The following is a 14,742-nucleotide window of genomic DNA, read 5'->3' on the forward strand; positions in this document are numbered from 1 at the left end:
ACGATAAAAAATTTTAATTTCTTCGTTTTTAAGAAGAATGGCTCGGACATCGCAAATAGCTCGCAAAAGCTGCGGTGGACTAGCTCCTCGAAGACAGTTGGCGACGAACGCAGCTCGCAAGACTGTTTCGGGAACAGTTTCTCAAATTGCTCGGGCGGCAGTGACGATGCCTGAATTGAAAGAAGAAGGACAGCTTGAAATAGTTGATGGTGTCAAAAAAGTCGAGTTGGAAAGCGGTCAAGGTACAGTTTTCTGTTATCCAAGCTTTTTGAATTTGTGAATAAGGGATTGAATCCAACGAAGAAGAGACGAAAGAGCCTGGTGTTCACGGGACTTCTTCCAGCGCTGTTGACGATGAAGATGACGAGCTGATTGCAATAGGCGAAGTAATTACCGGCAGTCGTTACAAGCAGACAGCCCGAAAAAGCACTGGAGGAGCACCACCACGAAAACAACTCGCCATGAAAGTAGCAAGAAAAAGCGCACCATCACCTTCTCAAATTGTTGAAGTTGATCCTGAAGTTATCGCTGCCATTGCTCCAGAAAGTGAAATCGTCGACAGGCCAGTTGAAATTGATGATATTTTGGAATGGTATAGGAAAATGGGATCCCGAGCCCTCGAGGTTCTACGGAAGAATTTTCTTGCACAGACTACTGAATCCGGCGAAAAGCTTAGCCCAGGTATTTATCATCTTCTTTGATTCCTCAACATATTTTCGGCAATTCAGATGAGGAAGACTTCAGAGCAAGGAGGAAGATCGTGCAAGATTATCCCTTGGAAAAAGGATTGGTGACAAAAGCAGCACGAAAAAGTGCACCAGCTACAGATCATATTGAAGACGATGATTCGGAAACTCATCCGGAAAGTGATGAAGGTACATTTTCCGATTATTTCTTGAATAAAAATAACTGAAGCAGGAGAGGTATCCTCTGAAGTTGTCGCTGCCATGGCCCCTGAAAGTGTTATCGAGGGTCGAACGGTTACAAAAGAGGATGTGCGCGATTGGTTTTTGAAGTCGGCAAGTCGCTATTTTGAAGTTGAAAGGAAGTTGGTTTTAGAACTAACATCAGGTTTGACGATTAAATGTTCAATTCTTCTAAAGATTTTTTATTAGATGACAAAGACTTCATTGCACGGAGGGAGATTGTGCTGGAGTATATAAAGGTGCTCTCCGTGAGATCGGCGCGGAGTAGACGTCCAGCATGCCGTTGTCGTCCCGATTTGACAAAACTCGTAACCCCTAGAAAAATCGAACCGAAGTGGGAACCGACGATTCGACCACCTCCTGAGGAAAGTTTGAAGAAAGGTGTTCACAATTTTACTGAGGTATTTAACTAACCTTCGTATTAAAAGTTAGCATGAAATTCTAGGGAGAAATTGTTGTCGTTGATGAAAATAGCACGGAAGAAATCAAGAAGTACGCCTCAAAAGGTCGAATGCAAACTCTGATTAACGAAAACCGAAAAGGTTACAAAATTGAAGACGGTCATTTCATTGCTCGTTCTACTAAAAGATTCCCAATTGTGAAGATAAAACTGAACTCGATGGATAAAAAACTTATGAAATATCTCTTGGAGAAAGATGATTCTGCTGTGGTTTCGGAAGCGGCGAAAAAACTTTTGAATGAACAGCAGATCAACTCTGCTCTGAACAAAAGGGAGAATTCTATCTCATATTCCTGCATTCCAGCGACGAACAGAGCGAAGGAAACAGTGGAACAGTCGCAAAAATCGCCTTCTTTGACTCTCGCATCTCATGGAGAAGCACAAAACTCTACCGAGCCAGTACCTTTTCGAAGAGATGAGCCCCTTGCGAAAACTTGTGAAATCGAAGAGACTACTGCGATCTCTTCTTCTCCCTTACCGCCAATCAAATCTGATGAAACTGCAGAGAAAGATTCAAATCTTCCAAACATTGAAGAGTCACAGCAGCAGCAACAAGCTTCTCCTTTAGTTTCTGCATCTGCCTTCCAGGCAGCTTCAGTTGAACAACAAAGCTCTATAAATCCAGCATCTTCGCCGCAGCAGCAACCAGCTTCTCCTTCTATTTCTGCTTCCCAAGAGATAAAGAAGGAGTCAACGATTGAACAACCATCGACGGTTAAAAATGAACCTTACGAGCAAGAGCCGACCTCCCGTCCCGCACTTTCTCCATCTACCTCTACACCTCAAGCTCCTTTAAAACAGGAAGTTTCCGCTGATCAGCCGTCTCAGGTGAAAATTGAGCCTCAAGAACAAGTTCCTCTGCCTCCTAAAGAAATACTCATGCCTTCTCGAAAACGTCACATGAAGGAAAAGCCATCCGAAGACAACCCGCCAAAGAAACCAAAACTCTTCAACGACAATTAAAATTGTCTTCCTCAAAAAGTTCCCCGATTGAAACATTATCTTTGCACTTATTATTTTTATTGATTGAAACATTACCATTTTATGCCTGTCGAAACTATTTGTACATAACCTTCCGAAAAAACACCGGTGCCACCATTTTTGCCAGACCTGACTTCAACATTTTCTCGTTTTGCTTCAAATTGTTCCTGATTGAACTTCACTTATTCTGAAGCCAATTATCTCCACTTAAAACCTTCCGAGTTTCCTCTACTCAACTCCTCTTTGAAGGAAACTCCCACAATAAAAAGACAAATGAAATCTTATCTTATTTCATGTTTTGCCAGTAGAATGTTGTGTGAGTTGAAGAGAGGGAAGATTTGCGTCAATTTGATACGGCGAAGTAGTCTCAAAACAAGGTACTCTCTCCCTCCTCGGCAACCAAAGTCAGTCAATTATCTTCCTTTCAGCAATCCTATGATCAGAAGCACCCCAGAGCCGACGAAAATCAAGGCGCATCAAATCGCCACGCTGAACCGCTTCAATCTCCGTCCATATCCTCAAAAGTACCCGGCGCTGATCGTCCGCGGCGATGGAAGTACTTATCGAGTTTGGAGCACTGAAGAGCCCCAGGAAATTGTCAGATTTCCAATTGATGTTTCCAACATGTCGGAAATGGATAGAACGCGTCTTTTGAGGTTGAAACTTACAGAAATTTCGCTTTTACAGTCATTTTAGTAAACGATACGGAAAACAAGTTAAAACTCGAGTTGTTCAAAGCATTAATGTCGAAGACGAAGATGATCAAGAAGAAGAACTTGGCGATTTTTCGGACTATGACCAGCGCTAATTTTGACAAATTCGCTGTCTTTATCTTCAATAAATCTCCTTCTTAAGGGACCCAGTTAGGTAGATTTAGGCGCGGGTTCAGACGCTCCCTTGATGATCTGTTCTCAAGATTTTTTAATTTTTTCTTCTGCAAATCATATCCTTAGACTCTCAGCTTTCATTTGCTGCTTTCGAAATTTTTATACGGCTAAGAGTTTTGTCGCTAGAGCTGAATGAAGTTTATTAACTTCAAAAGCTATCTAGTCCTACAATTTTGATTTTACCGAATCAAAATTACTACCAGTAGAAAGCGGAGAAAATTCTCTACAAATCCCACCTAGTGTGCAATTTTCAGGTCAACACTGATTGTAATCAGGAAGCGATTCTTGGAAGTACTTAGCGCGGGCTCAGTGGGAATCCATCGCAAACAAGCCTTTTGAGCGCACTGTGACACGGTGCGCGCGCTAAATTTGGTTCATTTGAATGATTATCAGTTTCTGTACGCCATTTATGACGACAAGATAATTGCACACTAGGTGGGATTTGTAGAGAATTTTCTCCGCTTTCTACTGGTAGTAATTTTGATTCGGTAAAATCAAAATTGTAGGACTAGATAGCTTTTGAAGTTAATAAACTTCATTCAGCTCTAGCGACAAAACTCTTAGCCGTATAAAAATTCCAAAGACAGCAAATGAAAGCTTAGAGTCTAAAGATATGATTTGCAGAAGAAAAAATTAAAAAATCTTGAGAACAGATCATCAAGGGAGCGTCTGAACCCGCGCCTAAATCTACCTAACTGGGTCCCTTAACATTGCCGAAAGCGATGCTATTGAAATTTAATTAAACAATCAACAATCAGCTTTGATTGGAGAACTTTTCGCTTCTTTTTATCTTTCCAGCTTAGATTCTTTTAATTGCAGTTGAAAAATGCAGGTTTCTGAGGTTTATTTTTTGAAGAAAGAACAATGAACTCGAGACAGGACGATAACGACCCGTATCCTTATCAAATCGACGAGAAAGCGAGGGATGAGAAAATGTGGAAGCTGGTCATTCCAGCTCGGAAGCGGCTGGAAGGGATGAAGACCCAGAAGTCAGCGCTTTTGGAGAAACACGATGATCTCAAAGACGGTGAGATTACTTTTCATCCCGTTTTTTAAATCGATTTTCTCAGCCTGCATTTTGAAGTATTACAAAAGCTACCGAGTCGCAGCGGAGAGGGAAAAATGTCCTTACAAAGAAAAATATGCAAATATAGAAGATGAAAATCTGCAGTTGTCCGAGAAGTTCTTGGACAGCAAGAATGTAACTTGGTCGGCGATGAATAAGGAGTTGATAACTGTGAGAATCAATGATTTTCATTTTGCGCCGAAAGTCAGAAAACTCCAGCCGATTAGGTCAGAGAGGCATATTGCCGTCTTGCACGGGCTTCATGCTCAAACTAACGCAGGTGAGCCCCTTATCTTTAGGGTCGAGTTGTGACTGTAATCTTTGCAGACATTCAGTCGGTCTTCGAAAGCTCCGATCAAACTGGCACGCTGAATCAGATCCTTTTCGAGCGAATGCGAATTCACCGCGTCTTCGATTCCGTCAAAACCAAAGAAAACTCAAAACCTGCTAGGATGAGAAGGGTTCGCTTTCCTGATGCGCAAACAGAAACCTTCGAACAGCACAACACGCGAAAGAGGGACTACACGGACATGAGAGCCAATCACACCCTAAAAAATTACCACCTTCATTTCAAGGTTCATTTCAACAAATTTTAAATTTCAATTTTCAATTGGCTTTTTAGGAAATAAGCGAAATCTTCTCCGCAGAAAGAGGCCAAAAACGCGACTTCTCCAAGTTCAAATATCCCGGCAAACCGTCGAGCCATTCTGAGACGACTTTCTTCAATTCGAAAAAGGAGCTTCTCGATGGATTCAGAGGAGGAAGAGGAATTCCGGACATGAAATTTGGTCGCTTTTCTGGAAAGGACTCTATTTTAAAATTTCGCTCGAGCTAGGGCGGCCTAAATCTTCAGATGATGTTGCCTGAGGAACTGTTGGTTTCTGATTGGCTGATTGCCCCCCTAAAAGTACCTCAAAATGCCCAGGACCTCTAAGTATTCGCCCACCCTAGCAGCTTGTGGAAACCTTCTTAAAATAGCAAAAAAGATTTGACTTCAAAAAGTCAGGATTCAGTCGCCAGGGATCGCCAAATCCTTTCCGATTTATTGAGAGACGCTGGAGCCAAGAACTCAAATTTCCAACTCTCAGCCGCTGATCGACAAGCTGTGAACGAGCGAAAGGAACGGTTTCTTTCCAAGCCAGAATTGAAGCTCTTGAGAAAATTCGGGAAATGAAACCCTTGAAAAAGCAATGGGAAAATAGCCAACGACTCAAACGTGAGAAAGAACACCGAAACAACCATCAATGGTGACATCTGTAAATTGTTAAAATACTGCCTTTCAATATCTCTTTTCTCATTTTAAGATGAGATTCTTCACCTCATAAAAGACATGTTCTTTTCCATCCAATTTTCTGCCTTTCACAAATGTGTATTTGAAATTTCATTTTCAATTTTCAGTTTCAGAAAAATCGAGATCGAAAATCTTCCTTGATGGCAGTTCGGAAGCGTGAAAATGCTACTCAAAAGAGCAAAAAGCTCGTAAAAAGAGAGAAAATTGAAGATGACTCTACTCCTTCCAGTCCTAGTTACGGCAAATACTCCGTCTTGGTGCTCGTTATTCTTTCGCTTTTCCTCTTGAACCGATCCGAACCGGCTCCGAAAGCAGAGTCTACGAGTCGTTTTCAATCCGGCCCAGCGATCGTGACAACTTGGAAAGGCGTTTCCCGGGAGTGGGCCGAAAGTTGGATCAGTTATCACGCCGCTCTTGGATTCACTCGACTTTTTATCTTCTGGGACTCGCCGGAAAACGATAAAGAAACAATCGCCTGGCTTGATTCCGACCCTGCGTATTCCTGGGTCGTTGATAATTACTCCCCCGACGATGAATACAAAAAGCGCTTTTGGATGCCAAACGAGGAAAGCGACGACTTTGAGCAGTGGGTTCTGCCTGCTTACGGCGTTCACGCGGAAACGGAAATTACGGCGAGACAGAGCTTGTTCGCCGCTCGAGCAGCTCAAATTGGACTCAAAGAAGGCGTTTCATGGTTGTTGCACATTGACGCGGACGAGCTCTTCTGGGTTGATGAGAAGGAAGCGAGTGGATCAGCAAAGAGAATTTTTGAAACGCTTTCGGATAAGAGGTTTACTCATGCGAGCTTTATGAACGACGAGATTTTGCCGGAGACGCCGAATTTTGAAAATGATCAGGTTCAGGGATTGAAATTATTTTCCGTTAAAATTTTTTCAAAGCTTCCAAAAACACCATTTCATCAACGAACGCTTTTCAAACGCAGCTCCTCAGTCACTTTCGATCAGCAATCGCGCTCCGTCGCTCAAGAATGGAAAGCCGAGCATGATGGAGTCAATTTTTTCATGGGCTACATGTGCGGAAAAGGAGCCATCAATCTTCAAGAGTGGAATCTCAGAAATCCAGGAGCGGCGGTCGTGCCACAACATGTCGTTCGTTTTGCGTAAGTTTCATTTTCTCTTTCCCTTTATTAATCAAAATACAAGCTCTGATTATCGAAACCTCGGCCTCATCACGCTCCTGAAACAACTCGGCATGTCTTACGAGCACTTCGATGTGCCAGTTACGAATTATCAATCAGCAGCGCATTTTTACAAAGCAAGAATCATCCACTACATCAACTCGGACTTGGACTCAGCCAGATCGAAGTTTGGATTCCGGGAAAAGTTCGACTCCAAGATTTTCGATGCCAAACTCGCCACTGCTGAAGAAAGGGAGAGATTTGATTTGTGGAAGGCGAACTGGACTGAAGAAGAAGGAATGCCGAGTGAAGTTTATTACAATAACATGTGGAAGGCTGTCCAGGTTCGTTTGAAATGGATACTGTGGGGATCACCATGTTGTCTCTTATTGGCCCACGTTGATAAAACTTGCTTCTGATTAGACCACAAACCCTATAAATCGAGACACGCTTGATTAAACCCCCTAAACCCGCTAAGAATTTTTCATTTTCAAAAGTTCTTTGCTGACAAAAATTTAAGGAGGAAAAGAAAACCGGCAAGAACCAAGCAGAACTGTACTACAAGAAAACCTCCCTCGTCAACCCGAAAAAGCTCAACCGCTATCTACAAACGGGCGCAATTTACCGCAACACTGACATCCGCGACTACCTTCTCAAACTTTCCAAAGAGCTCCATTCCTCTTCAACTCCCGGAGAAGTCCTGAAAGAACACAACTCTCGAAAATCCTCATCGAAGCACAAATATCACGGCTGCTCAAGAGGGCCTCATTTTCAATGCGATCACAAGGTCAGTTTTGAATTTATTAGAAGTGTTGAAGTCGGACGATGTTTTCTCTTGAAAATTTCTTGTCGTCTTTGATCGGGTCTCTTCCTTGATTTCAATACTAAAATTTTTAATAATCAACTGACCCGAGTCCTACTGGGCATCGTTTCGCCGATTTCAGTAACTCGTTCGCGCATCGCTCGCACATTTGGTGCCCGCAAACCGAAATGCAGCACTGATACTTGTCCGTCAAATTGTAAGGCTCGTTGCACTTCCCGCACATTGGCCTCGTCGTCAGCCTTTGAAGCTCTCGAGTTTCGTTGTCGATCGATTTTTTAAGAGTTTTTGCTTGTCTTGTTTTTTCGCTTAGAAATGCTTTCAGCTCATTTATTTCTTGCTGGAGCAAGTTTTGTTTTTTAGAGCATTCTTGATTTCGATTGAGTCGGGCCTGGGAGTTGTGCGTGTTGCTTTCTGCTTCGTTCAGAATGCACTGCTTTATGTCAGTTGTCTTGAAAAGGGGCGAGTTATCGATATTTTAAAGGCCTTAGATCGCGTTTCTTACTATTCTAGGAAGGCCTTGATTTATTAAATTCGCCCCAAGCCATAATGTCCTTGAAATGATCCCTTTTCCCCCATCGCTCAAAATGCTTGTTTCCTTTTTCAAAAGCTCGATTATTTCATTGGAAACGCTTTTCAGCTCTTCAAGAGCTGCCATTTCCGCGGTTCTCTCCTTTATCTCACTTTCAATCGTAGAATTTTCATCCTTCAACTCTTCGTAGCGCCGGAAATCGCTGAAAAGAGCCTCTTTTTTCTTCTCTATCGAGTTGATGCTCGAATCAAAGACCGACTCGATCTCATTCTCGCTCAGAGAAACAATGTCAAAAGAAACTGTTCGCGACATTGAAGATTTTTTCGATTAAAAATGAAATCTGCCGGCCGATTTAGAAATTAGAAAAAGTGCTGATTAAAATATTCAGGATTGCTGTTTCCACTTGCGATCTCCCATGTTCACTTTCGAAAAACGACTGCTTGGCTACATCAGATACGACAGTTTCGAATGGTGGAAGAAGGGCATCACCTGGCCGCCTCGTTCCCAGCACTAGAACTTTTAAAAACCTAAAAAAGAGCTGCTTTATCCGTTTATTACACATTTTTCTTTGCCAAAAATGATTGTGCAATCACTTCGACTTTCTGTATTTCTGTAATGCTAAAAAATAGTTCTAAATAAAAACTCACTAGTTCGGAAAACCTAAAAGTACGAATCTTCTTTTCAATAAGATAGATTGGTGCACCTCTGGTTTATAATTATTAATTATAAATTTTTAAATAAAAATTAAAATAAAAAGGAAGTGACGTGAAGGCCGTTTTTTTTAAATTCTTTGAAAATATTTCTTTCTCGTCAGGGTTGTTGTTTTTTGGTAGAACATAGATTATTCTTGAGGGAGAATGGTGATATTCCATCTGATGTAGTACTCAGTGCCAGGCGCGTCGGGGTTTTCGCTCTTTCGGGCTTCTTGCTCTTCTTCTGTCTCGCCGCATTTAATCTCACCGTCGTTTTCATTTGGCTCTATGTTCTTCATGGAGTAGAGCACTCGACCATCTTGCTGGATGCAGTCGGCATTGGCACGTAGAGGAATGGTTTTGTCTGAAAAGAAAATGAGAAATACGCAAGAATCAAGCACAACCGTTTTTGGTGATCCAAAGTTTCCACTCGTCTCTTTTGCTGTTGTCAAAACTGGCGATTTTGAGCTTGTATTCTCCCTCGGCTACTTCGTATTCTTGAGTGCGCATGAATTTCAAATTGAAGCTCTCGACTCCGTCCGAAATCGCTTTCAAAATCTTCTTCGACTGAGCGTCCGAAAGACCGCCGGAAAGACGAATGTCTTTGCTATCGAATCCATAGTAGCTACCGTAGCCTTCTTTCCAAATGTCAGGTCGGATGAATTCAGCGCCTTGAGTTGTCGCTTCAATTCTGCGTTTTCGTCAGCGAGGGTGTCATTGACAACTTCCAGAGTCTTTGTTTCGTCGAGTGAGAACTTCATGTCAGCCGGCTCAACTCGGTTTTTCAGCTGTTTGACGAGGCTTTTAATCGACCCGTGGTTCATCAAAAGAGAAGCGTTCCCAACTCGATCTTCAAGATTTTCCTTCAGGCAGCAGTTTACGAGAGCTTCCATTTCTGCTTGAGGAAGCTTTGACGGAGTCCGTTTGTTTTGAATAATGTTGTTCCAAGTAGCCGGAGGATGTTCGCCTGCGAAGGGATTTTCAAACGTACAAAGCATGTGGAAAATAACGCCCATCGACCAGATATCGCGTTTGAAAGTCACGTTCCCAGTGTCAAGCCGTTTGAAAGTTTCGGGAGGATAGAAGTAATCGCTGGGTCCTCCAGTCATTCCGCCAGAGCAAATGTGCAGGTCGAGGATTTTTATCTAAAACCAATAAAGACCAAACATAAGAATCATTTGCTTGCCTTTTTTCCGTCAGCAGAAATGAGGATGTTTTCAGTGTTGAGTTCTTTGTGAACTTGCTTTTTCTTTTTGTGCAAGTAGTCTTAGAAAGGTTATGTTTCGAAGCAAATCAAGAAAGGCCTACCCATTGCGAAGACAATTTGAGCAGCAAGTCGGAGAGCATCGTTTTCCGACCAGATGCCGTTTCCGCTTGTTCCACTGCCGCTACTTTTCAGGCTGCTCTTTAGCGTGCTTTTGAGGGTGCTTTTCATGACTTCACCATCATCGTCATCTTCTCCCGCAGCTTCTTCCTTCTCTCCTTCTTCGTCAGTATCGTCGTCGTCAGAGGGACTCTCAACTAATGCTCAATTACCAATGTAGCTTTAAAAACTAAATCTTACGATCTTTCTTCATATTCGCTAGAAATTGCCCGAGATCTCCTCCAGAAAGATATTCAAGAATCAATCCTCTGTATGGAACGCTATTTGGACCGGTAAAAGAAACATCGTCGAGCAGTTTGACGATGAATTCATTGTTCATCTGCTTCAGAAGCTTGACTTCATCCTCGGTATCGGATTTGACCTTTTCGCTCAGAAGGGCAATCGCTTTCAGTATCTTTAGCTCCCCAGCTAACAAAAAGTGTCAAAAAAGGAAAAAGAATTAATCTACCGAAGGTCTTATCCTCCACAATCCAGTAGAGTGTTGATTCTCCTAACTTCGCCTGCCTCAGTTCTCTTTATAAACATTCAAAGACTACTGCTAGAACTGCTATTCGATTTTGCCTGTGAATCTTTCCTGATACATTTGTAGCGATTGCTCGGGCCGAACTGAAAATTTTCCATCCTCTCTTTCTCTTTTTTTAGCAAAAATGCGTTAGCGAGGCTCGGTAGTGTTATTTGAAGGGTAACCAATGCAAATAATTTCTGTTTGAACTAAGGATTCTCAAGACATGCAAAGTTGACGTCACATTTCCAATTTGCCACATTTGATAGAAAATTTGTTCAGTACGAGCTGAACTTTCTGCTGAAATAATTTCTCCTTACGTTTTCGTTTTCTACTTTCAGGTGTATCCATTATTCCACTTTTCAGAATAGCCTTTTCTTGTTTCTGAATTTGACTCTACTATTTAATTCTGATCCATTGCATTGTATTACAAGTCGTTTCAAAGTAGCATTGGCAGTCATTAATTTTTGATAAGCATTTGAATAGAGGAGAATGCTAAAATAGAAGCATCTTCTCAGAATTCATTCTAAGATGCTTAATGCATTTTTACTTTTTCTTTTTCTTGAGAGAGTTTCTTCATCCGCTCAGCCAGAAATATTGACAGCTGATATCTGTTCTAGCGGCGTGAATCATGAAGTTGGTTCTCCAGTGATAATCACGTGAGCTTAATGAAAGAAAAAAAAATAATTTCAGACTGAAAATTCAGCTCTCCAAACTATCCAAACAACTACAATAATTATCATGATTGCAAAGAAGCGTTTAACTCAACGACAGATGGGCTCATGTTTGTGCTCCTTGATTTTAACGTTGAACACGCCTATGATTGGGTGCATTTCTTGGATTCAAGTGGCAGTACTTTTTTGACGCTCACGGTTAGTGTATTCAACAATTCTTATTGTCCGAAAGCTAAAATTAAATTAAAGGGCGTCCAAAATCGAGCCCCGATCTGGTTTCAGATGCCAATAGTAAAACTTCGATTTACAAGTGACGTGGATACCACGCGAACTGGATTTCAATTTCAAGTCAATAGTCTCATAAACGGTAAATTTGAATATTTTGCGGCTCATGGGAGAACATTTACCCCGCACCCCCTTGTTGCAAATTTCTCGGAAAAAAAATTCCCCCGCGAGTTGCACAGAAGGCTGCAAAGAGCTAAGAGTTAAATTCAAGAACCCGGCTACCAATGCTTCAATTGCGACTGCTTGGACGGTCTCATGAAAGTGGGCTATATTTGCGAGGAGATTCTTGAGTGCGAAGACGAAATTAACCCTGTCTGCGGGACGAATTCGATTTGTAAGGACGTTTTTACGAGTTTTGAATGCTCTTGCGGCGCTGGTTTTATTCCAGCGACTTGCCAAGGGTACCAGGGCTGCGCAAATTTTGAATGTATCGACGTCGATGAGTGCGTTCATGATCCTTGCGTCGAGAATGCGATTTGTGAAAACACCATCGGAAGCTATACCTGTGAATGTATTGACGGCCTCGTGATGATCGAAGACATCTGCGAAGAAATTTTCGAATGCGAAGAAAAAATCGACCCTGTCTGCGGGAAAAATTCCATTTGCAAAGACATTTTTGCGAGCTTTGAGTGCACTTGCGCCGCTGGTTTTCTCGAGGACACTTGCCAAGGCCATGAAAACTGTGCGACTTTCACTTGTTTCGACGATGATGAGTGTACTGCTGATCCCTGCGCGGAGAATATGCACTGCAACAATACCCTTGGCAGTTTTGACTGCTTTTGTTTCGAAGGAATGGAAGAAATTGGTGGAACTTGTGTCGATATTGATGAGTGTTCTGCAATTATCAATCCATGCAGAAGCCATTCTGCCTGCAAGAACACGCACAGGAGCTATGAATGTCACTGCAATGCTGGTTTTTCTGGTGGTTTTGCCGGGGATCAAGCAATTGCTTGGACTTCAAATGCGATGATATCGATGAATGCTCTATTGGAGATCATCTGTGCGATGAGTTCTGCACAAACACTGTTGGGAACTACAGTTGTTCTTGCGATGTTACCATGCGTCAAGTGGGGCTGTTTAACTGCGAGGCTGTGATTTTTAACGGGCAAGATTTATTAAATATGGACGAAGACGACTTGAAGATATTTTTGGAGAATGAGCTCATTGTCATCGAAGAGAAGATTGAAAGCGCATTGAATGACTCAGAAGCTGCGGCGGAAACGATCAGCGAGGTCTCAGCGAGAACAGAGAGTTTGTTATCGAACTTGCTCGCGCCAAAGGTTTCAAATGATGATTTTTTGAATAAAATCTCCTCTTCCAGAATCGATTTACTCCTAGAGTCGAGTGAAAACATTGTTAACATAAGAAAAGGTCTTGTTCATCTTCTTGAGTCCATTTCCGCCGAGACAAAGTCCACTGATTTTCTCACGATTGGAGAAGACATTTCGACTGGGGTTATTTTGGGAACGTCGAGAACAAAGGATGACCCAATTATCGCTGAAATAAAAGCCAACCCGTTTATTTACTCTGAAGACGATTTGCGACTTGGCAATAATGTTCTCTATTCAGCCAATTTTGATGGCCAAGCATTGGTCATCTTCGATCAAGAAACTCAAACAATAGAAAAAGAGATTTTAGCTGGACGAGGCGAAGTGCTCCGCTTCAATCTTGAAAACAAGGAAGACTTTTTCCTCTTCTTTGATGTTGACGAAAATCATCAATTTCAAATATTTGTCGATTTCTGGTACGAGCCTGACCCAAAACTCATCTCTTACCGGCATCACGTGATCTTGCCGGTTTTCAAAAACGAGTCGGAAATATCATCGACGTTCTGCTTCGGAGATCGATGCACTGGGGAACCATTCGGCCTCCATTTCGATGAGAAAGAAATCAACCTGTGTTTTTCAAGGCAAAAGTGCTCAATTTTCGTTCTTCTCCAATCTTTCTCGACCGAAAAGATGAGTGTCAAAATCTCCACACTCTCTGGTTCCTGTGTTACCGATAAATTTCAAAGCTGGAATAGACAGTCTTGCTCTGTAAGAAGCGATTCAAGTCGCGGAAAAATCAAATGCTCTTGTGAAATTGAAAGCAGAGACAAGATAACCTCAAGGTTTGGTCAATACGGGACGATTGCAAATTACAGCTCACTAATTGTGAATGAAGTTCTAACAGTCAGTGTCAAGCTATTTCCGATTTTATTCGTTATTTTCTGGATAATATTGATTCTCCGAGCCCGAAGTCTCGACCGACTGCAGGAGAAAGCGAGTATTCTGCACCCACCCGCGATTTTAGGAGACTTCAGGACAGCCAATTATTATATAATCGAGATCGACACGAGATTTTCTTTCAGTCGCGCTCCAAAGATGCTCAAAATCGAGATCTTCTACGACGACCTTTTGGGTAATTCGGACCGAGTTGATTTTTACCTGGGCTCAAGAACGAAGCGACTCTTCGAAAACGGACGCTCGACATTGTTCCTTTTGAAGAGTCCAATGATGAAAATAAAGAGTCTGAAGCTGTCCGTCGACTTTCATTCAGAACTAGAAGCAACTTTTTTCCCACGAAAAATCTCATTCTTCATAGTCCATTCCTTTCCCGAGGAATATTCGAAAGGACGGATTAAGGACATCGCATGGCATGAGTCCACTGTTACTTTCGATTTGGAAGATGAAATTTCAGTCATGAAAGCAGATCGCATTACTTCAACAGAAGTCCACCTAGAATCTCCTCCTTTTCAACATGAAAGTCTTTTCGAGCGATTTTTAACGAACAATCATTGGCTCGGACCAGCGGCATCGAAAAGACAGACCGAAATTTCAAACTCTTCCAGGGTTATTTTCGCGTTTTTACCTCTTCTTTTATCGATCTTTTTGTCCTTTTTGCTTTTTCAGAATACAAATTGGATTGCGGAAAAAATCGTTTCTCCGAAATTTCTTGTCTTTGGGCCAGTTACTTTGTCGACTCTTCAACTGCCTGTTTTATCGTTGGAGATTTTATTATTGACTGTCCAATTTTTAAGTCGGCCTTTATTGTTAAAAATTCAAAGAAAATTAATTTTCGTGGCCAATTTATTTATATTTATTGGTTTAATTTCTATGGCTACG

At 41.9% G+C, this 14,742-nt stretch overlaps 5 protein-coding genes across 5 annotated transcripts; 4 read left to right on the forward strand and 1 right to left on the reverse strand.

The window, feature by feature from the left end:
- The first annotated feature begins 37 nt into the window (after positions 1 to 37).
- Positions 38 to 2,628, forward strand: LOC145695853 (uncharacterized). Its single transcript, XM_081772927.1, has 6 exons — positions 38 to 242; positions 286 to 681; positions 729 to 875; positions 916 to 1,071; positions 1,116 to 1,327; positions 1,372 to 2,628. Exons 1-6 carry the CDS (start codon positions 38 to 40, stop codon positions 2,347 to 2,349), a joined length of 2,094 nt encoding a protein of 697 aa, XP_081629053.1. The 3' UTR covers positions 2,350 to 2,628.
- Positions 2,629 to 2,670: 42 nt separating this feature from the next.
- Positions 2,671 to 3,227, forward strand: LOC145703651 (large ribosomal subunit protein mL55-like). The gene is made up of 3 exons (XM_081781039.1): positions 2,671 to 2,744; positions 2,796 to 3,023; positions 3,064 to 3,227. Exons 1-3 carry the CDS (start codon positions 2,677 to 2,679, stop codon positions 3,173 to 3,175), a joined length of 408 nt encoding a protein of 135 aa, XP_081637165.1. The 5' UTR covers positions 2,671 to 2,676; the 3' UTR covers positions 3,176 to 3,227.
- An 844-nt stretch (positions 3,228 to 4,071) lies between these two features.
- Positions 4,072 to 5,711, forward strand: LOC145703368 (uncharacterized). The gene is made up of 6 exons (XM_081780724.1): positions 4,072 to 4,281; positions 4,325 to 4,600; positions 4,648 to 4,895; positions 4,943 to 5,127; positions 5,314 to 5,436; positions 5,505 to 5,711. The coding sequence occupies exons 1-6, from the start codon at positions 4,119 to 4,121 to the stop codon at positions 5,569 to 5,571; spliced, it is 1,062 nt and encodes a 353-aa protein (XP_081636850.1). The 5' UTR covers positions 4,072 to 4,118; the 3' UTR covers positions 5,572 to 5,711.
- A 10-nt stretch (positions 5,712 to 5,721) lies between these two features.
- Positions 5,722 to 8,754, forward strand: LOC145703377 (uncharacterized). Its single transcript, XM_081780737.1, has 5 exons — positions 5,722 to 6,468; positions 6,511 to 6,731; positions 6,775 to 7,093; positions 7,270 to 7,536; positions 8,490 to 8,754. The coding sequence occupies exons 1-5, from the start codon at positions 5,752 to 5,754 to the stop codon at positions 8,613 to 8,615; spliced, it is 1,650 nt and encodes a 549-aa protein (XP_081636863.1). The 5' UTR covers positions 5,722 to 5,751; the 3' UTR covers positions 8,616 to 8,754.
- Positions 8,755 to 8,942: 188 nt separating this feature from the next.
- On the reverse strand, positions 8,943 to 9,907 carry LOC145711800 (uncharacterized). The gene is made up of 2 exons (XM_081789490.1): positions 9,198 to 9,907; positions 8,943 to 9,157 (listed from the first exon to the last, which is right to left on the reverse strand). The coding sequence occupies exons 1-2, from the start codon at positions 9,301 to 9,303 to the stop codon at positions 8,943 to 8,945; spliced, it is 321 nt and encodes a 106-aa protein (XP_081645616.1). The 5' UTR covers positions 9,304 to 9,907.
- Between the last annotated feature and the right edge of the window lie 4,835 nt (positions 9,908 to 14,742).

The sequence above is a fragment of the Oikopleura dioica genome, chromosome 1 (assembly GCF_907165135.1).
Source record: "Oikopleura dioica chromosome 1, OKI2018_I68_1.0, whole genome shotgun sequence".
Classification (NCBI taxonomy): domain Eukaryota; kingdom Metazoa; phylum Chordata; class Appendicularia; order Copelata; family Oikopleuridae; genus Oikopleura; species Oikopleura dioica.

What these genes read in the sequence shown, in the direction of transcription:
- LOC145695853 (XM_081772927.1), top strand. Translation starts at nt 38, where the DNA reads ATGGCTCGGACATCGCAAATAGCTCGCAAAAGCTGCGGTGGACTAGCT. An exon ending in TCATCCGGAAAGTGATGAAG is followed by an intron (nt 876 to 915) that starts GTACATTTTCCG and finishes AAATAACTGAAG; the next exon opens with CAGGAGAGGTATCCTCTGAA. An exon ending in GGTTTTAGAACTAACATCAG is followed by an intron (nt 1,072 to 1,115) that starts GTTTGACGATTA and finishes ATTTTTTATTAG; the next exon opens with ATGACAAAGACTTCATTGCA.
- LOC145703651 (XM_081781039.1), top strand. Translation starts at nt 2,677, where the DNA reads ATGTTGTGTGAGTTGAAGAGAGGGAAGATTTGCGTCAATTTGATACGG. An exon ending in CGAAGTAGTCTCAAAACAAG is followed by an intron (nt 2,745 to 2,795) that starts GTACTCTCTCCC and finishes TCTTCCTTTCAG; the next exon opens with CAATCCTATGATCAGAAGCA. An exon ending in GATAGAACGCGTCTTTTGAG is followed by an intron (nt 3,024 to 3,063) that starts GTTGAAACTTAC and finishes CAGTCATTTTAG; the next exon opens with TAAACGATACGGAAAACAAG.
- LOC145703368 (XM_081780724.1), top strand. Translation starts at nt 4,119, where the DNA reads ATGAACTCGAGACAGGACGATAACGACCCGTATCCTTATCAAATCGAC. An exon ending in ATTACCACCTTCATTTCAAG is followed by an intron (nt 4,896 to 4,942) that starts GTTCATTTCAAC and finishes TTGGCTTTTTAG; the next exon opens with GAAATAAGCGAAATCTTCTC. An exon ending in GGTCGCTTTTCTGGAAAGGA is followed by an intron (nt 5,128 to 5,313) that starts CTCTATTTTAAA and finishes AAAAGATTTGAC; the next exon opens with TTCAAAAAGTCAGGATTCAG.
- LOC145703377 (XM_081780737.1), top strand. Translation starts at nt 5,752, where the DNA reads ATGGCAGTTCGGAAGCGTGAAAATGCTACTCAAAAGAGCAAAAAGCTC. An exon ending in CGAATTTTGAAAATGATCAG is followed by an intron (nt 6,469 to 6,510) that starts GTTCAGGGATTG and finishes ATTTTTTCAAAG; the next exon opens with CTTCCAAAAACACCATTTCA. An exon ending in ATTTTCAATGCGATCACAAG is followed by an intron (nt 7,537 to 8,489) that starts GTCAGTTTTGAA and finishes TAAAATATTCAG; the next exon opens with GATTGCTGTTTCCACTTGCG.
- LOC145711800 (XM_081789490.1), bottom strand. Translation starts at nt 9,303, where the DNA reads ATGCGCACTCAAGAATACGAAGTAGCCGAGGGAGAATACAAGCTCAAA. An exon ending in ACTTTGGATCACCAAAAACG is followed by an intron (nt 9,158 to 9,197) that starts GTTGTGCTTGAT and finishes TTTTCTTTTCAG; the next exon opens with ACAAAACCATTCCTCTACGT.